This window comes from Tripterygium wilfordii, chromosome 8 (assembly GCF_013401445.1).
Source record: "Tripterygium wilfordii isolate XIE 37 chromosome 8, ASM1340144v1, whole genome shotgun sequence".
Lineage (NCBI taxonomy): Eukaryota > Viridiplantae > Streptophyta > Magnoliopsida > Celastrales > Celastraceae > Tripterygium > Tripterygium wilfordii.
Window position 1 is genome coordinate 4,422,295 of NC_052239.1, and position 11,924 is coordinate 4,434,218.

Here is an 11,924-nt window from a genome sequence, read left to right on the forward strand (position 1 = left end):
AATATTGTAACTACATTCATTTTGAAGTATAAATATTTGTTTGTTAGTATGGGGTATATCTGTGCATTCATAGTCCATGATATTTTTGTTTTTTACTTTAATTTTTGCTATATAATCAATGAGAAATTAGTTAATTTTTCAATAAATAACCCTAAAAAAAATTCAGGGGCATTGCCCCCCTACTGTTGTCAAATTTTTGCCCCCTTCACAAAAATTCCTAACTCTACCCCTGGCGTGTCCCACAAGAAACCCTCACATCCTCAATACTTTGTATAGATACATACTACTTTTTGGGTATATATGAATAGTTAAATACTATTTACAGCATAGATTGCTGTAAAACGAAATCAAAATAATAAAGAAAAGTATGCTGATGCATGAGCATCATACTGTGTAAGGGTTAGGGCATAAATGGTACGGAGAGACTCACCAATTTACAACAATGTTCCATAAACACAAACTTTCTATGCCGAAACAATAAAAATAGAAACCACAAATGACAAGGAGCACATCATGCATCAAGTATTAATAACATATCTATAAATGAAGTAGATTCATCCAAATTATTTTTTTCAATAATATTAGTAATGTTGTTGCCGACGGTTCGATTCCAATCGCAAGTATAATTCTTTGTGGTATTTCAAGCAAAAAAAGAAAGGCAAAAGTAGAACAAATTGAAATTAACTTTTAAGACGGTTTGGCATTAATGTTGCAAATTAAGCCATAAAAAATAAGCTAGTTACTTTGAATTTCCATTTTTATTTAAAATTGCAATATAAATGCAACAATTTCATTACAAGATTTTTTTAATTTAACTGTGAAAATCTAGGCAGGAATGCACATTTTCCCTTAATTTACAGAAATTCCACTTTCATGGCACAAAAGTATTATATTCATCACTTAGTGCTATGTTTAAAACGATTATGTTGACACAAAAAATCGCGACGATCCACACGTCAACTACCGACATGGCTAACTAAGCGGTAAGCTTCCAAAAAATCCTACAAGAACGAGCTAGGGAGAAAGCGGCCCTTCATGACCTGGGGACACTCCCCAATTAGAAAGTGAAAGTGAATAATGAAATTGTTGGTATATTCTTTGACTTGACGTTAGCTTGGAATTCATTGGTATATTCTTGGGAGAGGCTGAGACTTATCCTTTCCCTCACCTCTTTATCCCTAGCACGATCCTTCTTGAAGGGTAGTACAATTTATTCTCAATGCTACGTCACGTGTCATGTTGGCATGTGCCATTTTATTTATCCACGTATCTATCTATATACTATAAAGCTGAACCTCAGAGGAGCTTAAAACAACATCATGATACCACATCACCAAGCAGGCTCCATAACAATTTCACACATGGATTAATATGAATTAAAAAACTCAAACTAGACAAATTTAAGAAGCAACTGAAGTGAGATAAAGAGACAAATAAAGATGAGAGAGGAGCCCTATTTGAGGGAGAATGTTGAAGAAGGAAGAATAGGAGAGGTCGGATAGAGCATTGATGGAGAAAAAATGTAAAATTGAAGAGGCAAAGTACTATTCGACAAAACTATATTCAAGGGCACAATCAAAAGCCAAAGCATATGCAGTCTATTCACCTTAAAACTGGCTTTAGGAAGAAATCATGTCTCATTCAAATATCCTCTGAAGCTTTGAAAACCACCTTAAATCACAATGTTCTTGTTTCATGCATCTCAGAAATTTACTGATACATATGACTATTGAAGCAATTTCAGTCGATTGGTTCATGCATATGTTTTTTATATGGGATAGATGATGCGGCTTCTCTTCTTCACCATGGTTTGAAAATGAAGGATCAAAAGGGAGGAATTCGATCAGCCTCTTCTCTTCTTCTATGCATGCATCTTCCACGTGGACGATGGCTGTGTTGGGTTAGTTATCGCCTCAATTACTCGGTGCATGCATCTGTGCAATCCCATGTGATGAACTGATGATGGGTTATTAGGATAGATCAATTCCATTTTTTTGCATTTGTTTTGGGTAGGGATTTATTTTGGATGTTTGATCGATTCTAACCTGTGCAGTTTCTTCCCTGAGTTCTCTCTCTCTCTCTCGGTCATTTGTAGAAACTTAGCATGATTATTCGGATGTGGTTGGTGATTGTAGAAATTCTGGGCCCCCATTGTCTTCCCCCTAAAAGGCCTATTAGAGGGAAGGAGGGCTTGCTATTATATACAGGATTTTTGCTAGGTTATTACCCGATGTGAGACTTTTGTCCAACACCCCCCGCACTCGTGGGCTGGGTATCTCTGCCCAAGGCCCAATGAGTGGACTTCTTACTGAGGACGAGTGCACACCTGCTCCGATACCATGTAGAAATTCTGGGCCCCTATTGTCTTCCCCCTAAGAGGCCTATTAAAGGGAAGGAGGACTTGCTATTATATACAGGATTTTTGCTAGGTTAATACCCGATGTGAGACTTTTGTCCAACAGTGATTGGTTGACTTTATCCACTTTTACTCGGTACTCCGGCAAGGTTAGTGTCATGGTGTTAAGGTGAAAGTGGTTTTCACACTTGCAATTTCATTGTCTCTGTTTTCAATTGGACGTTTTGTAATCAACAATCCATATATAAAACAAAATTATATTTTACATATTTTGTTCTGACGTACTTGGTTCTATTGCTGTCAATTCTTATGTTCTACTCATTAAGGTTAAAAAATCAAAAGCCTTTGTCAAGTCCATTGGTAAAAGTACATTAGATTCGAATGTCATAATCTCTTCTTCTTATCACCTCGAATTTTTTTTGTTCACTATCCCAAATCATAGCTGTGTCTATATTTATTGATTTCATTAATGTTTTTCATTTCCTGTGTGTAAATAGTATCTTAGATAAGATATTATAGACAAAAATAGTATCTGAAACTCCTTGCCTGACAACCCTACATCCATTTTCGTTGCGTGATATTTAAGTACAAATTTCAAGATCATTAAGTCTACTAATTTTATATTATATTTAATCACACAAATCCTTATCTTATTTGCTTTGTCACCTGAAGAAGGGTAGTCCATGGTAAGGGAGGGAGGAGGACAAATTGTAAACTGGAAATCTTGTGTTTGAATCCACCATGGTGCAAATTGATTCGACATTTCTTCTATTCTCTGGGTTTGGTTCGAGGTTTTGGTCATCAATCGGTAGAGGATTTGAGTTTATGAAGGACGCATGTACTTTAAAGTTTCACTTTTAATCAATAGTTACTTTAAAGTTTCACTTTTAAATGTAAATCCATCCGCTCAACGTGCGGGTGACTATCATTCATGAATTGATGTTAGTACTTGAGATGCTTTGAAAGTGAATTCAGTAGCAAATTTTATGGTTTTGAGCGATACTTTCTGTTGTGTGCGAACAAAAAAAAAATCACATTGGTTAAACATGGGAAGATGATTGAGTATATAAAGTATGGACTATCTCCATTGGAATAACGCATTTTGGAGAAAGCCCAAGAATAAACCCGTGCGGGTTTAAGCCTAAAGCGGACAATATTATTCCAATGTGGAGATGTGTGAGGTCCATAGTCCTAACAACTGGTATAGAAGCCGGGCCCCAAACTTAGCCATGTGGATGAATTCTCGGATGGCTTCACAAAGGTGGTGCCTTGTTAGCTCGCGATGGATTTGTGTTCATGTTTGCACGAGGCTGGTGACACTCTGAACCTTCATGTAATGCGTGTGCCTCCAACACGTGGGGTGGAGTTGTTGACCTCGGTTAAGCAAGACCCTTCCTAAGTGAGGAAGATGGACAGGTGAATATCGTTGGGGAGGCACTGTGGTCCTTTGTCGAGGGGAGGATTGTTGTGTGCGAACAAAAAAAAAACACATTGGTTAAACATGGGAAGATGATTAGTATATAAAGTATGGACTATCTCCATTGGAATAAGGTCTGTTGGGGAAAACCCAAGAACAAATCCGTGCAGGCTTAGGCTCAAAGCGGAAAATATTATTCAAATGTGGAGATGTGTGTGGTCCATAGTCCTAACAACTCCCAACACTTTCATTAATTGTTATGTTTCATATGGATCAGTATGTGGTCCTTTCATTATTATGTTTATTAGGGATTGGTATGTGGCCTACTAAGAAGAAATTGAGGATTTGAATTTGTTATACCGATTTTATGAATTATGTACATGATTTTTATATGATTTCTTCGACTTCAATTACTTTCCACGTATGAGTACCTTTGCAAGTGACCAAAGTTGGTAACACAGCCCGCGCGCAATGCGGGTGTGCAATGTGCATTTACAGTAAATGAACAAATATATATATATATATATATATATATATATATATATATATATATATATGTACGTATATATATATATGTATATATATATATGTATATTCTTGTTCAGAATCTACGTACTAATAAGAAAATTTTCAGTGGGTTTCATGTAATGCCTACATATCCACATGCATTATAATTCAGGTTTGTTCAATATGCTAAACTCACTAAAGATTGTAGAATAATATTTAAATCAGTGTAATCCATTAATGCCTCGTCTTACTCATCCACCAACCCCATGCCATAGTGAAAAGAGACAAAAAAAATAAATTAAAATATGAGTCAACAAAGACGAGAATATATCTGTAGGAGAAAAAATAAAGGGAAAAAATACAGCGACTTTGTTTCTGTATCCAGCTTCGTAGCCTGAATTGCCAGTTCTTGACAAACAAATATTACCCAAAAAGAAAAGGGAATTAAGGAAAAAAACTCAATAAGAGTCAGTGATGATAAGGATCACACGGAGTCTTATATAACTTCGCATTTTTTGTGTAAACAGAGAATATTTTGTAGAGGGATTTCAGATCTTTAGCACAAGCACTATGAAGCCATCTTATGTGCCCAAATCAATATCCAGTTTGTTACAGGATCTGGAGAACATCGACGATATTGACGATAAACTCGAGTTCTTAGATTTTCATCTTCACCAGCATGAGTTAGAAATGAAATGGGTTGAGGTTGCCAAAGACCTTTTCCCTCAATGCATGCTGCTACTAATGGATGGTCAGCCATTTTTCTTTCTTCTTTTTTCCCCCGTTTTCCGGTTACGATTTTGACGATCAGTTCACTGTTTTTTCTTGATTTTTGGGGCTCACAGCGGTTGAAACATTAAGAGAAGAAATAGCAAAAGTGAAGGCAACTAAATCATCTGCATCAGGAGAACAAGAAATAGGGCGTTTGGAAAAGAAGCAGAGAATGAACTCTAACACAACAGAGGTAACGAACACAAGAAACCAAAACAAATTCCTTCAAATTCTTAATTCTTTTTGATTGGATTAATTGTTAATTGGACATGTTTTTGTGAATCTAGAGTGCCAAAGGGACAAAAAGATTGAGAGCTGATTATCGTCCCAAGCCGCTCACCGACCCAACGGGGAAAAATAATAGAAGATGCTGGACCTCTGAACTTCATAATCATTTTGTCAGATCTGTAGAAATCCTTGGAGGCCCTGAAGGTGAATATTTAAAATCTTCCCACGGTTTTCATTGCTGCTTCAATCATTGGATTTGAAACCTGCAATTAAAAATTTAGCCGAACAGCCTTGCAACTGCGATTGTGAATATGAAAAAGCAATCAAGATAATCAAACATAATCGTGCTTCAAAGAGCACGATGCAACTGCACTACCGGGGGCATTTGATTAGCATTTTGAAGGGGGAATTAGGCGAGCCGAGGCTGAGAATCACTCATTCCCTCGTTTGGTTGAGTTTGGGAGGGTGAAATCACAAACTCATTTCACCTACATTCTCTCCTTATAGTTATAGAGATTAGTCAATCACACTAAAATTGTGAGATTGGCTAATCTCCACAAGGAAGAATGAGTTTGATACTCAAAAGACTATTATAGCTCTTATTAAAAGTAATCAGAACCATTAAATTAATCTGTTCTTATTTTTATGTACAAAAAATTGGGTAATATGAAAATTGTACAATTAAAATTCTAACACTCATGCTCTCTCTTCATTTCATATCAAACATGATAATGTTCATCTCACACGCATCTCATACTCACCTCACACTCGCCTCAAGCTCACCTCACACTCACAACATTGGATTAGCAACCAAATGCCCCTTACTTATTTTACATGCTTATACACAATCACAAAAGGAGGTCTGCAATTGCTAAACCAAACAGAGTCTTTATATTTTTCTATCTCGAATTAATTGTATTTTATCATTTATATTTTATATGACTAAATTCTGCTACTTGCAGTGGCAACTCCTAGTGAGATTAAAATTTTGATGGAAGCTGAAGGCCTGAGTACGGATCAAGTAAAAAGCCATCTGCAGGTCGAAATTTCGATTCCTAGCTATTCATTTTTAATATGCAATTCATTTGAAGTAATGACAGCTTGGTTATTTGCCAATTATAAATGCATGTATATATATATATATATACTCGCTATGTTTGATAGCTTGAACTGCTGCTTCATACCATATCACACACACACACAGAGACATATATATATATATATCATGTCCTAATGGTGGTAAACCAAGATCTTGATTTTCACTAATTTATGGAGTGCTGGAAAAAAATGTCAACCTTAGTCACTAAAAACTTTGTTAATCTCCTATTCCCATGGTACTATTTAAAGTTTTCTGATTTCTAGAGATCAAATTTTCGGACTAATATTCCTGGAGAGTAAAAATGCTTAATGATCCTTTTGTCTTAATTCAGAGATACCGTCTCCAAAGCCGAAGGGCATCACAACCAAGTGAGAATCCAGTTAAATCTCCCCAAGGACATTCAAACAGAGTGGATCTGTGAAAGTTTCTACACCAACATAATGGTGTCATGCTTTTCTGAGGTTCTCTGGGGCTGGTCATAACATGCAAGGTTGTGAAGGCAAAAATGCAGAGAGTGGTGCACCAGATAGCAAGTGATAAGGCTTCACAAACCCTCTTGCATCATGTCATTGATGTGTTTTTGCATATGTTATTTGTTGATTACCCCCATCCTAGGAAGCACAATCACTTCTAAAATGGCGACGTGTCCGTGTCGGACACCGATACTGCTCGGACACGTGTCCAAACTGTGTCATGTTTTGCATATGTTATTTGTTTATTACCCCGATCCACAAACATACACACATCAACTTTTCTCCATCACCCCCCTACTTTTCTTGAACAGAACTTGAAGTATGGTAAGTTGAACATGGTTGGCGGATTTGAATTAAAAAAACCAGTTGTTAAACATTGCCTCTGTCATCAATTAGCAAGTGAGGAAACTTACACAATCCACTTAAAATTGATATCCACTGGTTAGGAGAAGTAAACCGAATTAAAACAGTCGGCGAAAGCATATTCCAAATGGGGAATTGGGGATATGAGTTCACAGTCTCATATATATCACAGATAGCAAGTGATACCCCTCTTGCAGCAGGTCGTTGATGTGTTTTGCATATATTATTTGTTGATTACCCCCATCCTAGGAAGGATGGACACTTTTTAGAACATGTCCTTGTCGGACACCGACACTGCTCAGACACGTGTCCAAACTATGTTCTGTTTTGCATATGTTGTTTGTTGATTACCACCATCCCCAAACATACACACAAACTTTTCTCTACCACCCGCTTCTTTTCTTGAACAGAACTTTGAAGTATGGTATGTTCAACATCGTCGGCGGATTTGAATTAAAAACAAATGTTAAACATTGCCTCTGTCATCAATTAGCAAGTGGGGAACCTTAGCACAATGCACTTGAATTGATATCCACTGATTAGAAGTAAACTGAATTAAAACAGTCAGTGAACCATCTTCAAAATGGGGAACTGGGAATATATATGACAGTGATCACAACAGAATATTTAAAATTACTTACCATAAAGGATGTAGGAACTTCAATGAGGTGAATGGGACGCAATATTACAACTGCAACAGTAAACAAGAATCATTAAATCTGTCATTTCAAATACAAAAGCAACAATAGCAAAATTGTTAGTGAAAAGAGAGAAACAAGTAGGCAAATATTCACATCAAAAAAGAACAATATGACAGCAAAGCATCAAACCCTATATCACTTCTTGCCATTTATAAGATTTCATAAGAATTAATTTTACAACTTTTACCACATAGTGTTGCTATGATTGATGCCAAAACAACCATAACTCCACTTATCTACACAGAATGAAATGTTTTAAATTAGAAAATACCAATAACCCAACAATTGATGTTCGCAATCGCATATGATTGTGGCAGGTGTGGGACCCAATTTATAGAAGAGTAATTATGGGGGTTCCATTCATAGAAGATATGAAGAGAAGAAAAATGCATGTGGCAGGTGTGGGACCCAATTTAGAGAGGGATTTTGGAGAGCCCTAATGTGGATGCTCTCACGCGTATTAGTTTTGGGCCTGAAATTGACTTATTTGAAATATATTTAGTACTATATCAGTTAAACTATTTAGACAATTACTGAGCATACTAAGATTTTTTGTTCTTTTTCTAGAATATGTACCATATGATTATAAATTTCTTTATTGTCTAATATATTTTCGATACATGGTATATCTTCTGCCATCCAAGACTAAGTTTAGTGCACACGACCCTTATGTTATTTGTGTTTATTGGTGCCTAAACCTCTGCTCAATTCACTTGTCCTTTCATGCCATACGAAGGCAAATAGACAAGCAGACATGCAGTATATGGGCTTTCTGAACAATAACATAAATATATGCTTCAACTTAGCTTAGAATGAAACAAAAATATAGATATGCAATGAAATAAACAACTAAAAGTTAAACACAGAAGAAGACTATAAATTAAACACGAGATAATATATCTAAGAAATATTGTAAAAAATATAACTTGTTCACGTATACCGGCAACTTCACAATTTAAACGTAAATATTCGTAAAATAAAGGTGAAGATAAAAGATTTATAGAACGTAATTCAACATTTTTTGTTATCTTTTTGAGATCATAGATTGTATATGACGAATATAAAATAACCGATCAAAAATCATTAAGGTGTTATACCTATCTATCTATATATATAAAAGTAGAAGACAATTAAGTTGTTTTTTCCCTTCTAAACTTCCAAATCTTTTATCCCACATTTTTTGCTATTTTAATTCTTATTTGTCTATTTAAATATTTATATAAAAAAGTCCAAATCATATCCAAATTTCAAAACAACTCACAACTTTTTGAGTAAGAATTATAGATAATTCAACTTTTATCACTGATTAACAAAGTAGAGAATTCTTTATAATATCACATCAATAATTAATTATTGTATTTCAGTGTACAAATTTGTAAATTAATAATCAACGTAATATTTAACAAAATAGAGGAATTACAGGGTAATATTACCTCATGTCAAACAATTTTTTTTTTTTTCAAAAGTTAGATAAATCTTTTAAGGAATTTTTGTGAGTTTAATTCAATGCATTTTTATCGCGGGAGAGCAGCAGTTCAAGAGGAGATTGCCAAAGTTCGTCATGAGATTGATTGTGCACAGGACGAGGAAGAGAGGAGACTAAAAAATCAGAGTAAACAACATTGGCTTAAAGAAGGGGACAAAAATACTAGTTTCTTTCATAGAAGTATGAAACAGCGAAGGAGGTGTAATCGTATTGACCAAATTATTGATGATCATGGGAGTGTTTGTGATTCTGAGGAGGGAGTATGAACGGCTTTTTATGATTATTTTTCTAGTCTTTTCTCTTCTAATCAGGTTCATGATGATTTTGCCTTTCTGGATCCATTAGTTCCAGTTGTGAACTCAGACATGAATGCCATGTTCTGTAGTCAGGTGACCAAAGAGGAGGTTTGGGCGGCAGTTCAAGGTATTAATCCGAATAAAGCTCCCGGTCCAGATGGATTTTTGGCTGGTTTTTTTCAACATCACTGGACAACTGTGGGGGAAGATGTATTTGAGGCCGTCAAACATTTATTTACTTCGTGTTGTATGGATGCTGAGTTGAACAGTACTTCTATAGTTTTGATTCCCAAAAAAGTTGATGCTGTAAGAGTTACTGAATATCGTCTAATTAACTTGTGTAATGTATCGTATAAGATCATATCAAAAATTCTGGCTACACGGCTTGGTTCTATTTTGAATAAGATTGTCCATGGGAACCAGTCGACGTTCATTAAAAGGGAGGCTAATTACTGACAATGTGATTGTAGCATATGAGGCACTACATGCTATGAGTTTGACGTGGACGTCATTGCGAATAAGTTTTTGGATTGTTTGGAGCGTCGAAAGTTTAAGAAACGAAGTTCAGTTTAGCATTTTAACGGTAAATCTAAAAGTGGCCGTAACTTTTGATCCGCTTGGAGTTATGAGGCCCATAATATCTTTTTAAGGACTGAATTGAAATCCAGCTAGGGAAGTCGGGTGTAACCCGATTCAAGAGTTCTAATCAAGACCGGAAAGTGACGTTTTCCCTGTTTACGGAGGAGTTTTAGTTTCTTTTGAATTTCTTTATTTGTTTCCAAGTAGTATTCGGTTTTCTATACTTATTAGGTTTCTTATTCATATATATATATGTCGTTAGGTGGATTTTGTAGACACAGTTTTTACTTTGCCTTTAATAAGAATCTTGATTCTTTTACAAAACTCCTTGAGTTTTCAACTTCCGGTTACGTCAGAGTTTGCTTCGACGTAGTAGAACAAATTATATGGTAGTGAATGGGCTTCTCAAGACAATGGCAGGATTGGATTTTTCAATGTATATCTACAGTCGTATAAGGTGGTGGTTAATGATGTTCCTTCCGATATGATTCTGCCTACAAGGGGTAGTAGGCAAGATGATCCTCTCTCTCCTTTACTTTTTGCGATTTGTTCTGAAGCTTTGGTAAAAATTTACATATGGCTCATGAAATGAATTTTTTCCGTGGGATACCTTTTGGTAGAGGTCGGTTACGGGTTTTCCACTTGCTTTTTGCTGATGACAGTCTACTTTTTTGTCAAGCTAGTGAAGGAGATTGGTGTTGTATCCAAAAAATTTTGGATTCATATGGAAGGGTCTCAGGTCAGCTTATAAACAATAGTAAGACCAGTATCTATTTTGGTAGATTTACTCCAGTTCATCTTCGAGTTAATTTAATGTCTCTAATTGGTGTTGTTGAGGCTCAAAGGTTTGATCGTTATCTGGGGTTACCTGCTATTGTTGGCAGATCTAAAAGAAATGCCTTTTCATATTTATTGGAAAGAATTCAGAAGAAAATTTCGAGTTGGTCACATCGAAACCTCTCACAAGCTGGCAAAGAAGTCTTTGTTAAGGCTGTACTTTAAGCAATTCCTAATTATGCCATGCAGCTCTTTAAATTTCCGCAAAGTCTGTGTAATGATATGGATAAACTGTTGAGGCAGGTCTGGTAGGGAAGTAATGCGAAAAATAATCCTCATTGTTGGCTTTCTTGGGCTAAAATGTGTTGTCAGAAGCTAGAGGATGGGGATGGGTTTTAGACATTTTGAATCATTTAATGAAGCCTTACTTGCGAAACAAGGGTGGAGGATTATTAACAATCCTGAATCATTATCCAACAGAGTTCTGAGAGTTAAATATTATCGCAATGTTGATTTTTTAATGGTTGAGAAGGGTCGGCATTCCTCTTATCTTTGGTCAAGTTTGTTGGATGCTAGAAGTTTATTGAAGGATGGGCTCAAATGGCGTATAGGGAATGGATATAAGGTGCAAATTTGGAAGGATTGTTGGCTTCCCAAACCTATCATTCTTGGCAGCAAGGCAATGGAGCTTGGATTTCATATCAATTCTTTAGTCCACTCTTTGATAGATTGGGATGTTGGGTGGTGGAATATCACGTTAATTGAACATATTTTTGATCAAGAGGAAGCTCAGATGATATTGAAGCAGCCAATGGGTTCGCGGTCTATTAGTGATACTCTATATTGGTTAGGTACTACAAACGGGCAATTT

At 35.9% G+C, this 11,924-nt stretch overlaps 2 protein-coding genes across 2 annotated transcripts; both read left to right on the forward strand.

Moving 5' to 3' along the window:
- Window positions 1–4,702: 4,702 nt before the first annotated feature.
- LOC120004568 (myb family transcription factor EFM-like) lies at window positions 4,703–7,108 on the forward strand. The gene is made up of 5 exons (XM_038853932.1): window positions 4,703–5,031; window positions 5,126–5,244; window positions 5,339–5,483; window positions 6,242–6,318; window positions 6,710–7,108. Exons 1-5 carry the CDS (start codon window positions 4,851–4,853, stop codon window positions 6,797–6,799), a joined length of 612 nt encoding a protein of 203 aa, XP_038709860.1. The 5' UTR covers window positions 4,703–4,850; the 3' UTR covers window positions 6,800–7,108.
- A 3,744-nt stretch (window positions 7,109–10,852) lies between these two features.
- LOC120003568 lies at window positions 10,853–11,278 on the forward strand. The gene has a single exon (XM_038852585.1). The coding sequence runs from the start codon at window positions 10,853–10,855 to the stop codon at window positions 11,276–11,278; it is 426 nt and encodes a 141-aa protein (XP_038708513.1).
- The last annotated feature ends 646 nt before the right edge of the window (window positions 11,279–11,924 follow it).